At 39.6% G+C, this 24753-nt stretch overlaps 1 protein-coding gene across 3 annotated transcripts; it reads right to left on the bottom strand.

Annotated features, from left to right (window-relative positions):
* Positions 1-1313: 1313 nt before the first annotated feature.
* On the bottom strand, positions 1314-24164 carry LOC127793835 (anthranilate phosphoribosyltransferase, chloroplastic-like). Of its 3 annotated transcripts, none has more exons than XM_052324582.1 (10): positions 23924-24164; positions 23697-23795; positions 23289-23453; positions 23098-23181; positions 4855-5043; positions 3154-3244; positions 2962-3021; positions 2624-2745; positions 1837-1971; positions 1314-1709 (listed from the first exon to the last, which is right to left on the bottom strand). In XM_052324582.1, exons 1-10 carry the CDS (start codon positions 24128-24130, stop codon positions 1698-1700), a joined length of 1164 nt encoding a protein of 387 aa, XP_052180542.1. In that variant the 5' UTR covers positions 24131-24164; the 3' UTR covers positions 1314-1697. The 3 variants fall into 3 exon arrangements, with proteins under 3 accessions (XP_052180542.1, XP_052180541.1, XP_052180543.1); XM_052324581.1 differs by having other exon boundaries at positions 23697-23840; positions 23924-24162; XM_052324583.1 differs by lacking the exon at positions 4855-5043 and having other exon boundaries at positions 23697-23840; positions 23924-24163.
* Between the last annotated feature and the right edge of the window lie 589 nt (positions 24165-24753).

Below are 24753 nucleotides of genomic sequence, written 5' to 3'. Positions count from 1 at the left end.
TTGCACCCTTACTGAGCTTAATAGCTCATGAGATTTTTACCCTCACATATAGGTTGGCAAGGCATCAAAAAAGTCAAGGCAAAGATGGGATAGCGTGTGGATGCATGAGAATGAAGGTTCAAGATCATTGTATGGCTTTTGAAAGCCTATTTTGTTGTATTTGATTCATATTGTAATGAACCCCCATGAGTGGTGTAAGAAGTATTATTATTATTATTATTATTATTATTATTATTTTTGTGTGTAAGTTTTGTGGAAAAAAAGTGAGTATTTTTTATATATGTATGATGTGTGTGAAAGTTGAAAATTTTGGACCAAAAAGAGGTCCAAGAAAAATTTTGGGCATGGTTGTACAGTGGGCGTACAGCAGCAACAGGGCCACCAGGTGGCCCGCAGGGGGCCTCAGTGGGCAACAGGCACGCAAGAAGCAGGCAAGCGCACGCGGGCACGGTCGAGCGCGCAGGCGAGGGCACGAGCGCCGAGGCCTCGAGGGCGCAGGCTTGTAGGTCTCTTGACCATCAACATCTAGGTTTACAAGTCTTCTAATCATCTACATACAAGCAGGCATCGAGATCATTTGCATTAAGACTTGAAGCTTGAAGATCATCCTAAGTTGTGGCCCACTTTCAAATAACCTTAACTAGCAATTTTTCTTCCCTCTTTCATCCAATCACCAGCGGAAATCAATGGATCGGAACAACATATTCCATAGTTAAAACAAAATAGTAAGTTTTATGTAGTGTATGTGAATTGAAATAATTAAAATAATTTATTTTAAAACTGAAACTAATGTTAAAGTTTAGCCCAAAATTATCCCTCTATCCCAACCACAACCCTATTCATTTCACAAATAAATTGTCAAACCAAAAAAATAAATGCCAGGCTAAATTAGTATAATATTCATATTACATTCAGCTGACTATTATTCAAAGTCAAGTCACATCGAGGATTTAGGCACATTTTCCAGCTCCTTTCAGTGGCACCTACCAAATGGCCTCCATCATCAATCCTTGCTATAACTTCATTCTTTTCCCCTCCAATTTTACAGCTGAATTTTCTTTCAAGGTTTTAACTTTACTCAGTACAGTGTAAAAAAAAAAAAACAAAATTATGGAGACAGTGCATGGGCATGCTCATGGCCAGCACCAATCACATGATTCATGAGAAATGCAGAGAAAAGATCCCTATTCTGGCGTTTGAAACAATCACATGATTCTGGAGAAACGTTTGCCCAACGCGGGCAAAATGAGAGGGCATGGGCCCAGGGTGTGGGCCCCACACCCCCTGCATGCTTGCGACCAACAAAACAAATCTGTTCAAATAAAATATTAGTTCTATAATATAATACTCCTTTGCTCAAGCATAAATTCAGCTTGACAACATATCAAGTCTTCTTGCCAGGTGAGGTTGACTACCCATCAAGCCTTTTTTTTCAGTACAACACTGTCAAAATTCGGTGTATTTTTGTATTTAATTTGAACTCCTTCGTATGAAAACATAACCACAGCCTGGCTGACATCTAAAATTACAGGAGCCTACACATTCCGAAGAGCTAAACTGTAGACGGTACATTTTCACAAAGTTTGCATTCTCATGAGTCCACAAGTTCAACAATCACAAGAGTAAACTCCCGACTCAGAACACTTGCCTGGAACACTCAGTATGTTTGTTTATGGCAAACAGTAACATGGTCATTCTTAAAGAGAAGCCTGAAATCATTATTGGAGTAAAGATTGATGTGTTAGTACTACCGGTTTCTTTCACCTTCAGGAATCAAGAAAATAGTTTGATGAATATGAATGCCAGCAAAAATGTAAGGATTTAGAGTCTGCTTACATTGGAGACTTTGATCCACGAATCAAGTGTCCTTAGTGCTTTTCCAGATAGCAGGGTTTCACGAGCACGAGCTACCCCTTCAGCTAAAGTGCTTACATGCCCACAGACGATGAGGGCTGCTGCTGCATTTAACACCTGCTTCGTTTGTTTGGTCAATGGTAAATCAAATAGTGCAGGAAAGGATGAAAATCATAACTTGGAAGGAAAAGAAAAAAAGCTAAGCTATTCTTTTCTATGAAATAGCATGTAAAAGAACCAACAGAAATAGCAAGTAGCCAGAGGGGGCAAGAGACTCCTAGTCTTTGTGTTGTGCTGATTGTGTACTACCAGTATTGAGTGAATTTGCTAACACGTTGACCAATAAAAATTTAAACAAAACTCAGAACAATCTTACCACTTGAATTTTTCTATTTAATACTACAAGATCTACTTATTTTTTACAGCAATATGTTTTCCAAGTGATTTATCAGGACTAATTAAATATGACGAACAAGGAAAGAGCCAGGTTTTGTTTCTATTAAGAGTATGAAGTACAGAACCATCCTCTTCAACTAAGCCTCTAAAACAACTACAAAAAATAAATAGAGGGTATTGATACGACTTGAATTTCTGTAAACAATGACAGAGACTCATCTTAAAATGTTACATAAAGCATAAATGACTGATTAATTCCATTCCTTCCACGTCCTGGATACAGCTGAACCATAAATGAAAAATTGGCTATTCTGGTTTCAATTGAGACAACAAGGACACCCAGAGAGAGAGAGAGAGAGAGAGAGGAAATTACAAATGCATCAGCGATGGAGGACCCTTGTTCTCCAGATAGTACACGCTTTAATATTCCAGCATTATACTCTGGACCTCCACCCTGCAAGTCATCCAGCGTACAGCGAGGAATTCCAAATTCCACTGTCCAAGAATGATGTTCTTCATCAGAATACACCACTCTGAATGCATGTCTTTGTAGTAATTCATTATAATGAAAGAGAAAAAGTATGCAGCATGAGGATGAAACTTTAATTGGTTGGCCACTAAATTTGAATTACTTGCAGATACTTGCAATTAGAATTAGAAGTTCGGGAAAGAAATTTGGCAATTGATTTCAATGAAAAGCAACACACTTACAGGGATCAAATGAAAACTTCTGAATCTTATCTGAAGTAACATCAAGCACTAATCCAGGTCCTATCAACAGCAACATAGATAATTTATTAGCAAGTCAGATGAAAAGTCTAGGTGTAAATCAGGGAATAAAACATAGGAGAAACATAATAGCATAGCTAGCAAAATTTATAGACCCAAATGGGATGAGCTTACCAAGAGGGCTTATTTCATCTAGGCCCTCAGAGTGAACAACCAAGGCTCTTTTCATGCCAAATTTTTGAAGAGCCTTTGCCATTTTATAGACCTGCCCAAGGGAATTGTAAGGAAAAGGGAATTGTAAGGAAAAAAAATAATCCTTTCAGATATTCGTTTTGTTTTGAAAGCAAACTCTTTTCTGATGCATCTAGTCTATGGATATGCAAAGAAATCTTCTAACCACCTGCAGTAAGTTAACAATGATTTTTGCCTAGAGTTACTGCAATGGTCGTGTAGAACTGAATCATGAAATACAAGCATGAAAAGGGCATGATAACATCCATGCATAAATCTGTCCAGGAGGGTTAACTGAAGAATCTCTTTTTAGTTTGGTCTGACAAGCCGTTCAGCTTCATCAACAGCACCTGTGTCCTACTCATAAGTCATCCAACTCTCAAGTGGAGACAACTAGTTGTTGTAATGTTGTCTCGAGTATATAGTATAAGAAGAAGAAGAGTGAAAGCAGTGAGTGATGGCAGTGTACTAGAGGACCATTGAAGAATTAGATAGAAATTTATATCTCAAACTGTAATTAATGGAAATTGGGGGGGGGGGGGGAGGGGTTAAACTGTAAATATCTAATTCTTCTCTAGAGATAACCCGCCCACTCTATAAATAGAGTGCTAGGGGGTGTGTGCGGCCATTCTATTCTCTTCTATTGTAACAAGTGCATTGTATTCTCTGAGATGAAGGCTAGAGTTCTATTGTTAGCTTTGTAATCTTGGGTGTTGTTTTTGTACTCAGGAATAGGGGGAAGATCTTGCTGCTATACTGGTCATTTTTCTTTGTTTTAATAAGACTGCTCGGGATGCTCTTTGAAGGCTGGATGTAGGTTTCCTCAAAGGAAACTGAACCAGGATAAATCCGCACCTACTGCTTGTGGTTTGATTGTTTCTTGTTCTTATTTTCATTCTGTTTTGATTGCTTATGTTTCTGTTTTCGATTCCTATTAATGCTGGGTGGATTTGAGAGTGCTGAGAGAGGCATATATCATCTAAGGGTAATTCCGCATGGTCCTAGGATAACACCAGTGAACCTTGGTAATGCAATATAAATTAGTATCCTTTTTTGCAGTCATCTTGAAAAGGAGGGGTGACAATGATTCACCAGATGTGCCATAGAACTAATCTACCATCATAATCACATTCCCACACCAAGAAATAATTACTTGTCCATTACTTCCTCCTTTTTCATGTCAGCAACTCCATATGGTAGCATTTTATAAACCAGTGCAGGAAACAATCGGGTAGAGTAACATCTGAAGGGTGGAGCTCTAATAATTTAGGGAACAGGATACTACCACAAAGTTCTCAAATTATTGACTTCATGTTGAATCAAGCATAGAAAAGACAATTTAGGGGGAAGATCATTAATATGTAGGACACACTATTGATCTCATGAGGGACATGCCTTATGAAAATTTTTTCTTAGGAAAATAATAATTTATAGTTTTTCAGCCTTCACAGGTTCATATTTTCTGTAATTTAGACAGCCAAACTTATGCTATGCAAGGAGACCATAAGACTAAAAACAAAGGCTAATTGGTAGCCCGATTCTTGCCCAACATAAACACAAAGTTAGATTGTGGTGTGGAATTTTAATCACACAGGCAATACAAATACTTGTATTATTCCTAGAATCAGCAGTAGAATCACCTACCAGGTCTTCCTTGTATACACCAACAACAGCATAAGGTACCCTAGCTGGATTCAACATTGGTCCCAAAATATTGAATACCGTTTTCACTTTTAGCTTTTTCCTTACAGGACTAACAATCTTCATTGCTGGATGGTAGACAGGAGACAACATAAAACCAACTCCTACTTCCTTTACACACCTGCTTACGCCCTGATACCATTAAAAGTAGGATTCAGAAATAAGCATAGAAATTAGTGTTAGATAATTTCTCTTACCCTGCAAAGATTAGCTTCATGAGGTTAATAGATTTCGTTATGTGATGTCACATGGAATGCAGGTAAAAACTGAGCAGGCATGGTGAGAAGACAGAATTGGATGAAACCATGTTTATGTCACAAAATTTCAGCACCCTAACCTTCTTTACTTGCCACAAAACATAATGTCAAATTATTTTATTTATTCAATAGGTAGTTGAAAATGAAGGGCTAGTTATGCGGGGGTCGGTCCTAGATGACTTTCCCCCCCTTCAAAATTGTAAAATGAAACACCAGTGTTTGGAAAACTATACACACACACACACAAGGGGGAACAAAGTAAGGCCATACAATTTTTGTTGTCCTGAGTTCAAGTTGAAAATAAAGCTCCAATTTTAGGTCTACGTACCCCGAGCTTGTTTCAAAATTATAACCAGTAGTATACTTGTACAAAAAGAAATACAAGATGTAGAAAATAGGTTAAAGAATGTAGGAGAAATAAAAACAATTCCCTTTCTTCCCTTGATTATGCACGGTAATACATTCCCTATTCATAGGGAAGAGAAATACAACATAAGAAAGCTACATAAAATGAAAAGATATGCTAGACACTGTACAAAGAAAGTAAAAGATACAAAAACAAGAATAGGAAATCTCCAAAACCAGACTTCTTCCTAAATGCTGAGGATACGATCTGTTCTGATTTTAGGAAAGCTAGATTAGGCACCAACTCCATGATTTCGTGGTCCGTTCAATACTCCCCCTCAAGCTGATGAATATTCATCTATCATTCCCAGCTTGTTTACAAACTCTCTTGATAGGTAGGCCTTTTGTTAGTAAATCAGCTAGCTGATTTTCCAAAGTAACAAAGGGTATACAAATCTCTCTAGCTTCAATCTTTTCTTTCATAAAATGGCGATCAATCTCAACATATTTGGTGTAGTCATGTTGCACTGAATTATGTGCAATGCTAATTGCTAATTGATTGTCACAAAATAATTTCATGGGACCATGACTAGGGACTTTTAGATCATCTAACACAATTTTTAGCCATAGTAACTCCCATAAACCCAAAACCATTGCTCGAAACTCAGCTTTAGCACTAAATCAGGCTAGTACACTCTGTTTTTTGCTTCTCCAAGACGCCAAATTTTCTCCCAAAAATACACAATAGCCTGTAGTAAACCGCCTATCGATAAGAGAGTCCCCATAATTAGTATCAGTGTAGCCTATGACTTCCAATTCCTTCCCTGATTTAAACAAGAGAGATCTTTCCCCAGTGTAGATTAGAGATCACATAGAATTCTTCGTACAACTTACATGTGTTCTTCAATAGAATTATGCATAAATTAACTCACCAAACTAAAAGCAAATGCTATGTCAAGCCTGGTGTGAGATAGGTAGATTAACCTACCTACTAATTTTTTATATCTTCCCCTATCAACCACCGGACTGTCATTTAGCCCCAACTTCAGGTCAAGTTCCAAGGGTGTGCTTGTTGCCCTGCCACCTATCAGCTCAATCTCTTCCAATAGGTCCATGGTATACTTTCTTTGGAAAAGAAATATACCATGATACCATCCTTAGAATAGGCAACCTCTATCCCCAAGAAGTACTTAAGCCTGCCAAGGTCTTTGATGTCAAACACACAAACCAAATTCTCCTTCAATAGCTTATGTCCATCATCATGATTTCTAGTGACAATAATGTCATCTACATACACAAGTAAGGCTGCAAGAGTACATTTCTTTGAATGTTTGATGAATAGAGTGTGATCTCCCTTGCTTTACCAACACCCCATTTCCTTCATAGCCCTTGAGAATCAATCAAACCAGGCTATTGGGGACTGTTTTAGCCCATAAAGAGCCTTCTTTATTCTACAACCGTGACCTGTGCAACTCCATTAGTGAAACCAAGTGGTGGTTCCATAAAAACCTCATCCTCTAAGTCACCGTGTAAAAAAACATTTTTGACATTTAATTGCATCAACTTCAAGCCATAACAGCTAGTTAAGGATAGGAGGATCCTCACTGTAGTCATTTTGACCACGGGTGCAAATGTCTCCAAATAGTCAGTGCTATAAGTTTGAGTATATCCTTTAGCCACCAATCGGGATTTATATCTCTCTAATGTGCCATCAACATTGTACTTCACATTAAATATCCATTTGCATCCTATGGGTTGAACCCTCTTTGGTCTAGGCACCATTTCCCAGGTTTGATTTTTCTCCAAGGCCCTCATTTCTTCATGCATAGCTTGTACCCAATTTTGATTCTGTAATGCCTCTTCTACAGACTTAGGAATAGCTATGGAATCAAGAGTGGACAAAAAACTTGTGTTTAGGGGAAAGCTTGTGATAAGAAATGAATGGGTGTTGTGTGTAGTTTCTAACACCTTTTCTAACAACAATAGGCAAATCCAAATCAGTGAATATAGGATTAGGACAATCAATAGAGTTAGGAAAATCAGAGAACTGAGTGAGCTCCAAACCTGAACATGAGATAGATGATGGACCCTGCTTGGCACATGGATTAGGCTGTTGCTTCCTCTTGTACACATGGTGAGCCCTTGAACCTAACAAGAGATATCCATGGCTGGACTGAGATTGGAAAGTCAAGAGATGTTTCCAAGTCTCCTAATTCTACTATCTTGGGATTAGGAAAGGTAGGTAAACCAAAGGATAGAGAATCTGGAGAAGAATGTGGCTGACATGGCTATGAATCTTCCAAATTAGGTAGATCATGGTCATCAGCTACAATCTCCTCCCCCCGAGGACTAGAAGTAGGAGACTAGTAAAATGATTGATTTTCCACAAAAGTCACATCTTTAGACAATGATCTTTCGAGTAGGAAGATGATAGCACTTGTAGCCTATTTGGGTAGGAGAATAGCCAAGAAATACACACCTAAGGGCTTAGGGGTCAAACTTATCCCTATGACATTTAGAGACATGAACAAAAGCCACACACCCAAAATAACTTGAGAGGAAGAGTGTGTCGAATCCTAGATCTGATGAGAGAAATCCTCTCTTAGGAGAGAGAATTCACGAGAATAGAGAGGGAGAGTAGAAGAGTCTGATCGAGAGAGAGAAGACAAAGAGAGAATGAGAGAATTTGGGAGGGAAATTATCGAATTCAATTCATCAATCATGCGTTCAAATGAGCTGGGCCTCAGCTTGGGTTTGGCACCAAAAAAATTGCCAAGCCCTTTTAGAATCAGTACAAGTTGCCTAACTAACTATGTACAACTTGCATTGCTAGAATATTCTACCAGCAAGCTAATTCCCTCCTAATTACACTTATAGCTATGATTTACAAGTATAGCAACAATTAATATCCAAGTAAGGCTATAGCCTAGGTACGTGACGGCTACCCCCCTCCTTCAATCATTTCTTGTCCTCTAGAAATGTGTAGTAGGTTAGCCAAGTTGGGGAATTATCTCAGCATGCCTAGCCAAATACTCCCATGTGTCTGGCTATAAGGAGGACCACTTTACCAGCACCTGGATGATTCATGCTCCTTGCTTGTAGATAATTCTCTTGTCCTTGATAGCTATAGGTATGGCCAGTCCTTCTTCCTCTCTGGTGCTTAGGGGAAATGTATGACTGTTTGCTTGTGTACCCACTCCTTTCTTGAGCAAGGATACGTTGAAAACAAGATGTATCTGGGAGTCTTCCGGCAATTGTAATCGGTAGGCCACTGGCCCTACCTTTTTTAGCACCAAGTACGGACCATAAAACTTAGGACTCAATTTAGATACCGACTTTTTGGTTAGGGCTTTGAGGTGCTGAGGTGCCAGTTTCAGGTAGACTTATTCTCCTTCTTAAAATTCCCTCTCACTTCATCTCCAGTCAACCATTTGTTTTATTCTATTCCGTACCTTTGCTAACTCAGCCTTCAGTAACCTTAAGATCTCCCGCCTCTGTTATATATAGGCTCCCACTTCTACCACTGTTGTTGTCTCCCTTATAGCCAGTAGTAAGGCTGGCTTGTATCCATATAAGGCCTAGAAAGGAGACATGTTTATGGAGCTATGGTGGTATGAGTTGTACCACCATTGGGCCACGGCTAGCCACCGGTGCCACTCCTTTGGCTACATAAAGCACAGGCACCTCAAATAGGATTCCAAACATTAATTCGCCGCTCTGACTGCCCATCCGTTTGTGGATGATAGGCAATCGACATGTGGAGCTTCATGCCTAAGGACTTGAGCAACACCTTCCAAAATGAGCAAAGACTTTGTCCTTGTTTAACACTATAGATTGGGGCACTCCATGCATCTTCACCACATTGTCTAAGAACCCTTGCAACCTCCTGGGTAGTGAAAGGATGGGAGAGGCCTATGAAATGGCTAAATTTAGAAAATCGATCCACTACCACCAAAATACAATTTCTCCCTTCAGACATGGGTAATCCCTCCACAAAATCCATGGTCACGTTAGTCCAAACACCTTCTGGTATAAACAAGGGGTGGAGTAGTCCTGGTTGAGTCACAGTCTCATGTTTGCACCTCTTGCACACATCACAATTCATCACATAGTCTATAACATATTTCTTGAGTTGTGGCCAATAGAAAATCTGCCTTACCCTCCTATAAGTGTTTTGAATCTCGAAATGACCCCCAATGGGGAGCTATGAAGTGACTGAAGTATCTGGTCCCTTAGTGTCATATTTTCCCCAATCACCAACCTTCCTTTATATCTAATCAGTCCATTAGATAAGGCATAACCAAGCCTAGAATTGCCCTTCACACTCAACTGTTCCAGTAGCTCTCTGGCCCATGTCCCATGCTTATAGCTCCCAGTTACCTCTTGGACCCAATCCAGTATCACTAATGTAATAGTAGCTAACATACCCCTTTCTTGGCAACAAGACAGTGCAATTGCAGTTATATTTTCTTTTCCCCTTCTATATTTGTTGGAATAAAAAAGGGAAATAGAAAGTGTAGGAAATATCACAATCAAGGGATAAAAGTCAAGCAAACAGGTGTTACAGCTGTAAATGGCAAATTTGGCAGATTCTATGGAGGCAATCAGGATGACTTTTGTGTATATAAGTTGTAATTAGGATGACTTTTGTATTCTTTCCTTTTGTTTAAGATTCCTAAGCTGAAATTTATGACATTATAAATAGAGAATAAACCAAAGAGGGCAAGGAGTCTTTGTTTGCTACTATTCTTACATGGTATCGAGCCATCTTTCTAGGGAATTTTTTTCTAGCCTTCATTACTTCTCTCGTTTCCAGCCTTCTTTGTCTTAAGGCCTTCATTGCCACCTTCTTGTTCTGGCTTCATTGCAGCCTTCCCTAATCATTCTATATATATTTTTTCATGACAATATGTCAACTACTTCTCAAGATTCTGTCTCAACTACTATGGGGGAGATATTGGTTGCTGTAATACCCCATATTTTCGTAAGGTTGCCACGTATTTTAAGATAGTTTAAAATATAGAAAAATGGGCTTAAAATGGCAAGTAGTAGCTAAATCAGCTGCAGGGAGTGCCCTAGAGCCTAGATGCTTAAGGAAAATGATGTGACATCGTCAAGCATCTCGAGGTATGATTTATGGCACCAAAAGAAATTGGATCGGGAATGGCTCCAATACAGCTAGAAAGGCAGCTGTGATTTAGGCTGAAATACCGAATTATCGTACGGGGCATTCGGGAAGTCAACGGAACCCCGAGAAAGTTCATATTTGGTATGTAGAGCAACCCTTCAGTAGTTTTTTTTGGAAGAAACAAAAGGGTTTGTAGCCAAAACGAAGATTCGGGCCTAAGTGCAGTTTTTTGAAATTGACAGAGGGAGGTCGAAACGATGTTTTTTCGGAATCTTCAAGGGAATGTTTTAGTATATTTCAAGGGGTTATGAAAGTGTTTAAAGAGAAGTTCAGTTTTTGAACCAGGGGCAAAATCGTATTTTTTGAGGTTTGGGTAAAAGTGTAATTTACCTAAAAATCAGGGGTATTAGTGTAATTAATCCTTTCTTCGGGAACTAAAATGCAATTAAAAATTGGCCTATGGACCAAGTTGAAAAAGGTCTAAGTGCAATTACCTGAAAAGTTTGGGCTAAAGTGTAATTCTTGAAACCTTTTTACTAAGGGCATTTGGGAGATTCAAGAAAAGCCTCATAAATGATTTTAGAGATAAGGATGAAGCCTCATGATGACTTTAGAGATAAGATAAAGGTTCATGATGACTTTAGAGATAAAGATTAAGCCTCATGATGAGTTTAAGGATAAGATTTGATTTGATTTGATAAGATTTGATTCGGATAAGAATGATTGCAGAAAATCTAAGAAGATTTGGAATGATTAGAGAATATCTTAGAAGATTTGGAATGATTAGAGAATATCTTAAAAGATTTAGAATGATTAGAGAATATTTTAGAATATTTGAAATGATTGGAATATCTTGGAAGATTTAGAAAAGATTTGAAATGATTGTGACTTACTTGGTGGCCAAGTTTCCAAACCTATAAATAGGGTGTCATGGCCAAGGGTTTCCTCATTCTAAGTTGTAATAAATTTGTGCTAGATGAGAGTGCTTCGAGCTTAATGGATAGAAGGCTTTTGTTCCTAGAGAAGAAGAAGCACTTGCCCAATGCGTGAGAGCGTGTGAGGAGGTGGTTTGGTCAGAAGACTTGAGGATTTGCACAAATTTTGTGGAATCCCGAAATTAAGTCAAGGTGAGACTCCTATACTCCAAATCCTATTTTTGTTCTCTTATGTGAGACTACTATTGCATGAAACGTGTTTTGTGTAATGTTTTTATACACAAAATCATATTGTTCTCTTACGTGAAATCATGTTGCATATATGAAATGTAATTTCTTGGAAAATATATGTTGTTGGTTTTCAACTATTGCATTTATAAAATTCGTGTAGCCATACTGTTGTACCTGTCTATTGTTGTTCGAGGACAAAAGTCGGATATCCCCCGAGAGGCGCTATGCGTGCGCCATCGAGAAAGCTCTCGTGGGGAAGACCGTGAGTCTAAGGGACAGTGGATGTGGTGTTTGCATGAGTTCTATGAGGTCGGGTTGAGGTGACATGATTAGGGACCTCCCGAGAGGCGCTGTGCGTGCGCCTTTGAGAAAGCTCTCGTTGGAGGAGGCTGACATGTTCTCGAGGCACTTCGGAGTAGTCATCGTTTTTCTCATACGTTTTATACATGTTCATGCATTGATATAAATTGTTTTTGGAGCTCTCACTAGAAAGTTCATTTTCTAATTGGACTATGTCCCTGGAATATTCAAACGTTCCAGGTTTGGTGAGCAGCTCTAAGGGAAAGAAGATAGCTGAAGATTAAGTTATCTGTTATCGTATATAGCATGTTTTAGCTATGTTCCGTTGAGGTTTAGTTTTGTTAAATGTAAGTATGGCTCGATGTATAATTGAGGTATTTAGTTGCTATTTCTTAATGATGAGTCTCCATGTATTAAAGTATTTGAAGATATACTATGGTACAGATTCTCATGATATAATAAAAGTGAATTCAGTTGTGTACCATATCAGGTTTCGATTATCGCTTTCACAATTTTTATGATATGCTAGGGGGGGGTTTGTTCGGAATTCGGTACTTGAGATTTAAGATATATACCGTGATAAAAAGGAATTTATGTATATTTTGGGACCTAGCATAGTGACACGCTCGGTCAGAAAAATCGGGGTGTTACAGTTGCACCTACGACTACTACTGCAGCAGGAACTGGAAGCGATTTCCAGAATGAAAATCCTCTATACTGACTTGATGAAACCAACTACCTGCAGTATAGTCAGGTAGTTCGGACTTTTCTCAAAGAAAGAGGAAAGATAGGCCATCTTACCGATTCTAGTTCAAAAGAAACAGATCAAGGGTTCAAGGCATGGGATGAAGAAGATGCAGTGACTATGTTCTAGTTATGGAACTCCATGAAACCAGAGATTAGAAAAACTTGATGTTCCTTACCACTGCAAAAGAAATATATGAGAATCTATAACAGACTTACTCCAAAAAGGATGCAGCTTTGCTCTATGAGCTAAAAAAACAAGTAAGTTCTACTCAACAAGGGAGCAATTCTGTCACCGAATATTACAATCAGATGAATGGATTTTCGCTTGAAATCGACCACAACCGAGATCTGAAACTGGAATGCAGCCATGATAAGTGGTTCAAGGGTTACTGGAAAATGATCGAGTATTTGAATTCCTTATAGGACTTAGAAATTATCAAAGACAATGTCTTGATTGAATACAAATGAATGTGTACAATATCCCCTTTTAAGGAGAGGATTATTAGCAAAGAAGGAAAGAAATAATAGACAGCATCCTACCATCCTAATTTACATTATTGTCTTTCTATATTTACATAAAACACTAATTCTAGAGATCAGCCTTAATTGAACATAATTCCAGCACTCCCCGTCAAGCTGGTTTGTAGATATCTTCCATAGCCAACTTGCCAATAAGTTTATCAAACTGCTTCTTGTGAAGATCCTTAGAACATCAGCAATTTGTTCAGTTGTTGGAAGGTATGGCATGCATATTACTCTATCATCGATCTTCTCCTTGATGAAATGTTTACCCACCTCTATATGTTTTGTACGATCATGCAACACTGGATTATGAGCTATAGAGATGGCAGCCTTCTTGTCACAGTAGACTTTTATAGGTACTGAATGAAAAAACTTCAGCTCTTCAAGCATTCGTTTGATCCACATTCCCTCACAAATTCCATGGGCAACAGCTCTAAACTCTACTTCTGCACTACTTCTAGCCACTATATTTTGTTTTTTGCTTCGCCAGGTGACTAGGTTACCCCCAACAAAAGAACAGTAGCCCGAAGTAGATCTTCTATCATCAACACTTCCTGTCCAATCTGCATCAGTGTAGATCTCAACTTGCAGGTGACCATGTTTCTTGAACAGTAACCCTTTGCCAGGTGTCCCTTTTAGATATTTTAGGATTCTGTAGACCACCTCGAAATGCTCTGGCCCTAGTGAGTGCATAAATTGACTTACCATACTAACTGCAAAAGCAATATCAAGCCTCGTATGAGACAAGTAGATTAACCTGCCCACAAGTCTCTGATATTGTTCTTTGTCCTTCACTTCGTTAGCTTTAGCAGCCTGTAGTTTCACATTTGGCTCAATGGGAGTCTCTGACATCTTGCAACCAAGTAAACCTGTTTCTCCAAGAAGATCAAGAACATATTTTCTCTGATTGACAAAAATACCTTCTTTGGATCTTGCAAACTCCATTCCAAGAAAGTATTTTAGAATTCCCAGGTTCTTAATTTGGAACTCCTTCGCAAGTTTCTGCTTAAGGGCTGCTAACTCTGTCTCATCATCATCAGTTAAAATAATGTCATCAACATAAACAATCAAAATTGCAACTTTACCATCTTTTGAGTATTTATAAAATATAGTGTGATCTGCTTGACTCTGAAGGAAGCCATAACTGGTAACTGTCTTTCCAAAGCGTTCAAACCATACTCTCGGTGACTGTTTGAGACTGTACAAGGATTTCTTCAGCCTACATACTTTGTCATTCCCAAGTTTCTTTTCGAATCTCGAAGGCAAACTCATGAAGACCTCCTCTTCAAGATCACCATTAAGAAACGCATTTTTGACATCAAGCTGGTGTAGAGACCAATCTGAATTTACTGCAAGAGACAATAGGACTCTGATATAGTTTATTTTAGCAATAGGAGCAAAGGTCTCCTAATAGTCAATTCTATAAGTCTGGGTGAAATCCTTAGCCACAAGTCTGGCCTTGTACCTATCAACACTCTCATCAGCCTTACACTTTATTGTAAACACCCATTTACACCCTATTATTTTCTTGTCTTTGGGCAAATAAACTATCTCCCAAGTGCCACTTCGCTTTAGAGCATTCATCTCCTCTATAACTGCTAATTTCCAATTCGAATCATTCAAAGCTTCCTATATATTCCTCGAAACAAACAAGTGTGAAATCCTAGATGTGAAAGCTTTATGATTTTTTGACAGTCTATGGTAAGAGAAATATTTAGCAATAGGATGTTTAGTGCAACTTCTAACACATTTCCTAATGGCTATAGGAACATCAAGATCAGGAATAGTAGGTAAATAATTGATAATAGTTGAAGAATCAACTGGGGAACTATTGGGCACAGTTGGAGGAAGTAAACTAGAAGTTGAAATGAGATTTCTTGAACTTACAGTGCCATTGCTTGGGTTTTCAAACTAGTTTTGTGCAAAGTTGATATTCAAGTCTTTGTTCCTTTGATGAAATCTCTGCCTAATATAATCGCCGCGACGATTACTAGTACCAATTTCCAGTAGAATTGGCTCTGATCGCTCCTCAGGCAAAATTTCAAGCAAAATTCTAACCTAAGATCGACCCGAGAACATCAACATGAACTATTGCAATTGGTCACGCAACATGTCCCCTTGATCCCTCACCTCATGCATTTCTTCCCTAATATGCAGACGCATATCTCCCCTGAGTCTCTCTGCCAATGCATCCAACTTCCGATCCACTGCCTATCCCACCTTCTCTTCTATCGTATCCACTCGGCCCTGGATCTCCACCATTGACCCCGATACTTATTGCAATTGTATCTCCATCTATTTCATCCTCATGCCATCAGCAATCGTCTAGTCCTCTTCACCAACACCGACCAAGAAAGTGCTCTGATACCAAGATGTCAGATCCTAGATCTGATGAAACAAATCCTCTTAGGAGAGAGAGAGAGAGTTCGCAAGAATAGAAAGGAAGAGTAGAAGAGTATGATCGAGAGAGAGGACAAAGAAAGAATGAGAGAATTTGAGAGGGAAATTATCAAATTCAATTCATCAATCATGCGTTCAAATGAGCTAGGCCAATCTTTTAGACAGCCTCAGCTTGGGTTTGGCACCAAAAACGATTTCCAAGCCCTTCTAGAATCAATACAAGTTGCCTAGTTAACTGTGTACAACTTGCATTGCTGGAATATTCTACCAGCAAGCTAATTCCCTCCCAATTACACTTATAGCTACGATTTACAAGTATAGCAACAATTAATATCCAAGTAAGGCTATAGCCTAGGTACGTGATAGAGAGCTATGAAGACCAATTTCTAGGAAGTGGGAAGAGAGACACTGAAATGGGGTAAGCTGATCTAGCACTCTTGACAGAACCCTATTGATTGAATAGGTTGCAGTTAGCACTGCTTCACCCCAAAAAAACTTAGGAACAGAATGTTGGTGTAGGAGAGCCCTAGCAACATTTAGAAGATGCCTCATCTTTCTCTCAGCAACTCCATTATGATGGGGGTTATAAACACGAGAATTCATGAAAAATTGATTGAGATAGTGATTAAAGTAATCTTTTGCATTATCAGTTCTAAATCTTTTAATGGAAACCCCAAATTGAGTGAGAATCATCTTATGAAACAAAGGTAGGATGTTGTTGATGGCTACTTTGTCCTTGTGTAAATATACCCATGTCATCCTAGTGCAGTCATCAATAAACTATACAAATCATTTAACCCCAAAACAATTGGGAACTTTAGAAGACCTCCACACATCAAAATGCACTAAGGAGAAAGAAAACAAAGAGAGTTTATTGCTAATAACATAAGGTACTCAATGGTGTTTAGATAATTCACACCCATCACAATGAAAAGAACTAACATATACACCTTTAAACAAATTTGGAAACATGGTTTTTAACAAAGGAAAAGGTGGATGCCCTAATCTAAAATGTTGTAGCCAAACATCAGATTGAGTAGAAGTGAGCAAAGAGGAGTAGGTTAGGCTAGTCAGATCTCCTTCAAGGGTAGATATCACAAGACACGTGATCATTCCACTAACCAATGTCGAGAATTGAAAGATACTCGTCCGAGAAGGGCATCTACAAAGATATGTATGGAATGAAGAAGAAGAAGGTAGGGAACCCTAACGAAGAGAAGACAGGCAAGAGAGGCAAGAAAGGCAAAACTCAAGACAACAAGAGAGGGGGAAGGATTGCAGGCAAGACCCTCTTCTAGATAACGAACCAACCCACCAAGCCATCCATGTTATTTCAAGAGGTGAAACCCTGGCTGGAGACACTTCAGCCTCACGAAAGGCATATGTCTGTCAGGCCTACCAGGTTAATTTAGTGATGGAGGTTAGAGAAGACAAGGAACCAATTACATTCACTCCTGCCGATAGAGGTGATATAATACTCCCGCATGATGATCAATGGTAATTTCTGCAGTTGTTTCCAAACACCTCATCAGTAGACTCTTGGTGGATAGTGGCAGTTCTGTGAATTTGATCTACTGGAACTACTTTGAACAAATGCATATATCTTATGATCGATTAAAAAAAGTGTCCTCCCCCCTATATAGCTTCATCGGGGAGGTTGTCCTAGTGGTAGGGTCCATTCGGTTACCAATCACATTGGGCATAGACCCCCAAAGCATAACTCGACGGGTGAACTTTATAGTGGTCAAAACCCCTTCAACAGGATACAACATGATTTTGGGTCGTCCACTACTCAATGATACAAGGGCCGTGGTGTCATCCTGCTACTTATTGATGAAGCTCCCCACGCTCGCAGGGATGGAACAGGTTTGAAGGGATCAAAAGAAGGCACACACTTGCTATGTGTCATCCACAAAAGGGAAAAAAAGCGAAGAGATTTTTTCCATTGCCAAGATAAGCCACGAATTCGTGGACATGCCCTTAGAAGAAGGCGGTCAGCCACTGTTAATGCCTTCAAAGAGAAAACTGGGAGTAAAATTCAGACACATTCAAGAGAGCCTTTGTTAAAGATCGAGAAACTAAACTGTTTGAAATTTTGCATGACTTGTGTATTTCGTGATCAGAGGCAACAATAAAACCCCAAAATGAAACAGTAGATATACTCACTTATTTCAAAAAATGTCAGCGTTTTCATTACACATTGCTTTATGAAAGTTTGTTTGCTATGCTTTGCTTCCAGGAAATAAAAACAAACTCAAGCCCGTTGTCCCGCTCATGGCCCGGCAACAAGGGAAAAATACATTCAAACCCGTTGCCCCGGTCACGACCCAGCAATGAAGGAAAAATATAGTCTAAGCCCATTGCCCCACTCACAGCCCAGCAATGAGGTAAAAATACATTCAAACATGTTGCCCTGCTCATGGCCCAGCAACGAGGTGAAACTAAACTCAAGTCCGTTGTCCCGCTCACGGCCCGGCAACGAGGGAAAAACCCAACGCAACCCCGTTGTCCTGCTTATGGCCCAACAACAGGGGGGAAAAATACATTCAAGCCTGTTGCCCCGTTCACGGCCAAGCAACGAAGGAAAAAAACAGTCAAGCCCATTGCCCCGCTCACGACTCGGCAATGAGGTAAAAATACATTCAAACTCGTTGCCCCGCTCATGGCCGGACAACGAGGTGAAACTAAAGTTACTAAACTCAAGCCCGTTGCCCTGCATACAGCCCGACAACGAAGAAAAAATAAATTCAAACCCGTTGCCCCGCTCACAGCTCGACAACGAGATAAAAATGAACTCAAACCCATTGTCCTGCTCACAGCCCGACAACAAGGGAAAAGCAAGTGCAAACCTATTGTCTTGCGCATAACGCAATAATTGGGAGCAGAATCAAACTCATTGTTCGGTGCATAGTTCGACATCCATGGAAAGTGAACTTACTAGTTTATCTATCTCATACTTCAGCAAATGAATTGAAAAGCACCAGAGCCCAGAAATTTAAAGGCATGGTGTGTGAAAAAGCTCGAGAGGATGTGTAGAAAAAAAAGCGGCTAAAAGAGATGTAATGTTCAAAAGTTTACTGGACAAGATACTCTTCCACCCAGAACTCCCGACCGAAAGAGTATGGAGCAATGGATATGCCTTGCAAACTTGGAGTGTCGTGGGACCTAAAAGAGTCGCGAGACATGGACATGAAACCCAAAGGGCCTACAGGTTGCAGGAGATCAAGGAAACAAGCCGAAGGAGCAAGAGGTCGAGCCGAGACGAAGCTGGGAGGACCCACTTGGTCATGACCAAGTGGGTGTGACACTACTTCAATTTTTTGGGCATAACTCTCTCGTCTGGGCTCCGATTGAGGTGATTCAAAATCTTATAGAAAGCCAGGAGAATTATCTACAACTTTCGCGTTTTGAGTTTTGAGAGATCCCGGCCACATCAATACTGAAATCAGCCAGGACCAAGTAGAGAGGGCCCACTCGGTCATGACCAAGTGAGTGTGACACTACTTTGATTTTTCGGGCATAACTCTCCCATCCGAGCTCCGATTGAGGTGATTCAAAGTCCTATGGAAAGCTAAGAGAATTATCTACAACTTTTATGTTTTGAGTTTTGAGAGATTCAGGCTTCATCAAGGTGAAAATCAGGTTTGAAGTTGATACACCTGCGCTGAAAGGATAAAAGAAGATGCTCAAAGCCAAGAAGACCCACTCGGTCATGAATCAAGTTTGAAGTTGATACACCTGCGCTGAAAGGATAAAAGAAGATGCTCAAAGCCAAGAAGACCCACTCGGTCATGACCGAGTGGGTAGGGTCCAACCCCTTTTCATGACCCACTCGGTCATGACCGAGAGGGCCCACTCAGTCATGACCGAATGGGTAGCACTTGCACCCCTACGAATGGCCCCGAGACTCTTGAATAGGCCGCGGAATCTCTGGAATGGGCCGCGAAACTCTCGTTGCAATTATCGCACGTCTCCCCTCTCCCTCCTCTATAAATAGGAGGCTACGCCTCCAACATAAGGTACGCACTCTTGGGGCCCTCAACACAATTTCGCACTTTTTCTCTCAAGAACTAACTTAGGCATCGGAGGGTTTGCGCGGGGACCCCTACCCGCGCCCTAATGGTGCTCTCATCTTGCGAGCCACTCGATTATCAAGGGCCACTCATTCATCAAGGGCCACTCGTTCATCAAAGGCCACTCGGTCTTCAAGGGCCACTTGTTCATATAGGGGCACTTGGTTATCTAGGTCCACTCAGTTATCTTGAGGCACTCGGTTATCTTGGGGCACCTAATCATCGGACCCACCTGATCACCAGACCCACTCGTTCATCAGACCCACTCGTTCATTAGACTCTCAGCACACGGTGACGAGACTCCCAACGCATTAGTGACGAGACTCTCAGCGCGTGTTGGTGACAAAACTCTCAAAACACTCACGAGGCCTGAGACCGCAATCAACCACGCACAAATTCTCCCACGAAAAAAAAAAAATAGATTATTGTATTTTGGCAATAACAGGTAGTACAGCCCATTTAGTGCCTCAACAACACCAATCATCTTCCTTGTGGCTAGATCCTGAAACACACAATCATTAGGTGAGAAAATCACACAACAATTAAGACTTTGGGTAAGCTTATGAACTGAAAATAGATTAGTGGAAAGGCTAGGCACATAAAGCACATGTTGGGCAGGTAGAGAGGGGTTCAAACATACTCCATTGCCCAATTATAAGAACAGCTTGGCCATTAGCAACCATGATTTTCTTGGAGCTGGTTATTAGTTCATAATTTTCAAAAACTTTTAGGTTAGATATCATGTGATCAGTGGCTCCAAAATCTAAGATCCATAGTTAATTCCTAGTTGTATATGAGGTAATAAAGAGCTTATAATTAAAGCACATATTTGCTTGAGCAAAGAACATTCTCCTTGGAGAGTCTTTAAGAAAAACTTTAGTTTACAAATCTCCTCTGCATTCAATTCTCCTAGGCCTAAGGAGGCAATTGAGTCAACCTTTTCAATTGGCTCCACTAGTTCTTTGGTTGAGAGGTAGGCTTTTGCTTGGTTCTTAGGCTACAAGTTCTTGAAACCTCCCATTTTGTTTAGTATTGCCTCGTTACCATGCAATTCAAAGCATGTTTCTCTTGTATGCCTTGGCTTTTTGCAGTAAGAGCACCAAAGCCCCTCCTTGGTTTGCTTTGATAAAGTCTAATCTCTACCTTGTAGAGACCTCATCCATGTACCCTGCACCTTGTTAGTTACCATAGCTGATCCCTCCATGTTATGATCATTAAACATGGTTGTCCTCCTGTGTTCCTCACTTCTTACTATGAAATAAACCTCATTTAATGATGGCATCTTTTCCCTGCTAAGTATTTGTGCTCTCACTTGATCAAACTCAGGGTTAAATCCTGCCAAAAACTCCACTATTCTATCTCTCACCAACATAGAAGTTAAAATAATAGCATCCTCACTACACACCATTTTTATATCTTAGTAGTGGTCTAATTCCAACCAAAAGCCATTCAATTATGGTCAAAGACCCTTGCTTTGTACTATTGATTTTTGTTCTAATTTCATACACAACTAATGCATCTTGCACCTTAGAATAGGTCCTCTCCACTATTTCCCAAATATCTCTAGCGATATATAAAAACATATAGTTTTTACTTACCTTGAGAAGCATTGCACTCCATAGCTAGGACATCAACATTGAATCCTCCACATCCCAGGCAACAAAATTAGGATCTGACGCCTTAGGTGTTGATCCGATGAGATGGGTTATTTTCCCTCGACCCTTCAAAAAAGTTCTCACCAACTGGGACCATTGCAAATAGTTCCCACCATTTAGACGATAGGAATGGTGCATTCCTAGTAGCTCGTTGGTCAAAGCTCCATTAGCAGATTGCTCAATTGGCATTGCTTCGCTTGTTGACATAGGAGAAGCGGTTTCAAGAAACTCCGACATTATGGGAGGATATAGCAGCAGGAAAAAACAGAGGAGAAATCCTTGCAATGAAGGCTCACAACTGATAACCAAAGATAGTAGGCTCTAAAACCATGTAGAAAATAGCTTAAAGAATGCAGGAGAAACAAGAACAATTCCCTTTCTTCCCTTGATTATGCACGGTAATACAATTCCTATTAATAGGAAAGAGAAATACAGCGTAGGAAAGCTGCATAAAATGGAAAGATAGCAAATACACTGTACAAAGAAAGTAAAAGATACAAAAACAGGAATAGGAAAGCTCCAAAATTGGACTTCTTTCTAAATGCTGAGGATAGGATCTGTTCGGATTTTAGGAAAGCTAGATTAAGCACCAAATCCATGATTTCGTGATCCATTCAACACAAGAGAAAAGGAAGCTATTACGGAACAACATGACATTTGTAAATAGACTATTTTACATGGACTCCTAGAAGAGTGAAGCCAGGAACATGAACTATGACAAGAAATCAAACATCACAACTATAAGAGATAAAATCTACAGGACAATAACACCTCTTATCGGAAAATAAAAATAAAACAAGGTTAAAAAAGGATTACTGTTGAACTTGGATATGAATATCACTAGGCTAGTGATTACTTCTCCGTTGTAGACTCATTAAGTTCAATGGTTGTAATCTTCTTTTATAAGAAAAATAAAAAGATAATTTTCGCTCATGAACAGAAATTGTTGATATACATTATGAAAGAGGGTGAGTCTTTGTAGTGATGGTAAGGTTTATCTTTTATGAATAGAAGGTCGTTCGAATTTTCAAAACAGCCTATTTTGCAAGTAAGCAAAGGGAAGCGTGCATAGAAAAACGACCCTTTCCTAGCTCCCAGGAAGTAGGGAGCCCCGTGCATTGTGAATGCCCTCTCACATGATTTAATATACAGCAGGGGAACCACCAAAAGGAAAGGTACATTCAATGAGAACTTTAATCTCACATGATGATTTGTTAACATAAAAAGCTAGTGTACCTAATATTACCATCATAAGCAATAGACACTTAAATATTGACAAGGGATTTGCAACCAACTCATTAGGTTTGGTCCATTTCTTAGGTTAGGGACACTATGTTTTTGAACACAAAAAAACAAATAGAACCACATGAGACAGCTTCTAGGCTAGTTGCCTCAGCAAACATATAATAGATGTAGAAATTGATAGATTAAAGCCATATATTAGCATAATATAATTCATTTATTCGTCATTTGATATGCTTCTCTAATCAAGGAAGCACAAAGCTGAAGGGCCCACAATAAGAACTGCTCAAAAACTAAAATACTACTTACTATTCAGCATCCAGTGGTCCAATTACATAAAATTAAGCAAACCTCTGGGTCCAGGTCAATTGCAACCCCTAATGCTTCTAACACATCTGCACTCCCACAAGCCGAAGAACTTGACCGATTACCTTGCTGCAATGCAGACCCCTTCAATCAACTTTTGCCTTTCAAATCAATTACAAGCACTTCGCATAAACCCACATTGAATCCAACTTGGAAAAAGAAAAACAAGAAATCACCTTTGCTATTTTTGCACCACAAGCTGCAGCAAGTATAGAAGCACCGGTTGAGATATTCACGGTGTTGGCGCCGTCACCGCCTGTGCCAACAATATCCGCTACATCTTCATCCAATCCTTCCACCCTCCTACTATGCTTGATCATAGCCCTTGCCAACCCAACCACCTGACAATTCCCCCAATCACACTCGAATCACACAAAAATAACTTACTTGGAGCCTTTCGTTGACTATGGTTGGGATCTTCTTTCTGAAACCAGATTGCTGGGTACATAATTCCCAAACTCATATAGCTTATTGGCTTCCTATTTGGTAATTCCGGAAACACGAACTCGAGACATATTGTGTAGACTTGGGAATAAGTCGAAAGGCAATTGGATTTTGAGTTTGTAAAAAAACAAGAAACTCACTTCTTCATAGGTCTCGCCCTTGGCTCGGAGCAGAACAAGAAAGGCGCTAATCAGAGCCTCATTGGCCTCCGAGAGCAGAAAATCCAGAGACGCTTCCGCCTGGGCCTCCGACAAGTCCGCCCGGTTAATCAAAGACTCAATCAGCTACACATAAAAGCACAACCCAAAATCAAGAAACATCGGCAAAATGTTCGGGAAAGAAAACAAGATGGGGTAGTGGAGACCACCTGGTTGAAGGATGCAAAGGAAGAAGAAGAGGTGTCGACGGCGGGGGACAAAGCAGAGACCAACGTTGTACGAGAAGGACTTGATGTTGTTGTCGTTGTTGTTCGGAGGAAGGTTGGAGATGGGCGGCGAGTTAATGCATTCTTAGAGGAGAAAATGTAGGGATTGGCGGTGGAGCAATGAGGCTCGAGCTTGAGAAACAGTGCCATTTGTCAAAGCCAACCCCAACCCCAATGTTAATTATAACTTCCCTGAGAGAGGAGAATATATGCGGCTGCGCAGTGTCATTATTATTGTACTATATCTTTCAATGTTAAAGATTTTCGTTTTTATAAATATACTGTAATTTTAATTTTTTTTATTTTAAAAATATTATAATCTTTCGAAGTATTTATTATAAAATTACTATAACTTTCTTTTTTAGAGTTAGTGTCACTTATTAACGTAGCAATTTTAACTTGACAGAAAACTCACTTTCATTGGGAGCTAGTCACCAGAATGAGTTGGACTTTGTTTAATTATAATATTTTAAAAATAAATAAATATTTATTTATTTATTTATGATTTATTAGTTATTTATATTTTTTATTAACTTGTGAATTTGAAGTTTGAAGTTGAAAACTTTGAACACTTGGGCCCTGATTGCTGCCCGCCACTTGCTTCCCCTTGGGTCTTCTTCCGATCAAGTTCATCACAATTACTTTTTTTAATAGCATTATAATGTTCTATCACATTTATCTTTGTAATTGATGATGGAAAATGCCATCAACTTCATAATTACTCTAATACCTTAAGAATACAACCAATACCAATAATAACACGTGTTTGGTAG

The sequence above is a fragment of the Diospyros lotus genome, chromosome 2 (assembly GCF_014633365.1).
Source record: "Diospyros lotus cultivar Yz01 chromosome 2, ASM1463336v1, whole genome shotgun sequence".
NCBI classification, from domain to species: Eukaryota; Viridiplantae; Streptophyta; class Magnoliopsida; order Ericales; family Ebenaceae; genus Diospyros; species Diospyros lotus.
This window is presented reverse-complemented; position numbering and strand designations above follow the sequence as displayed.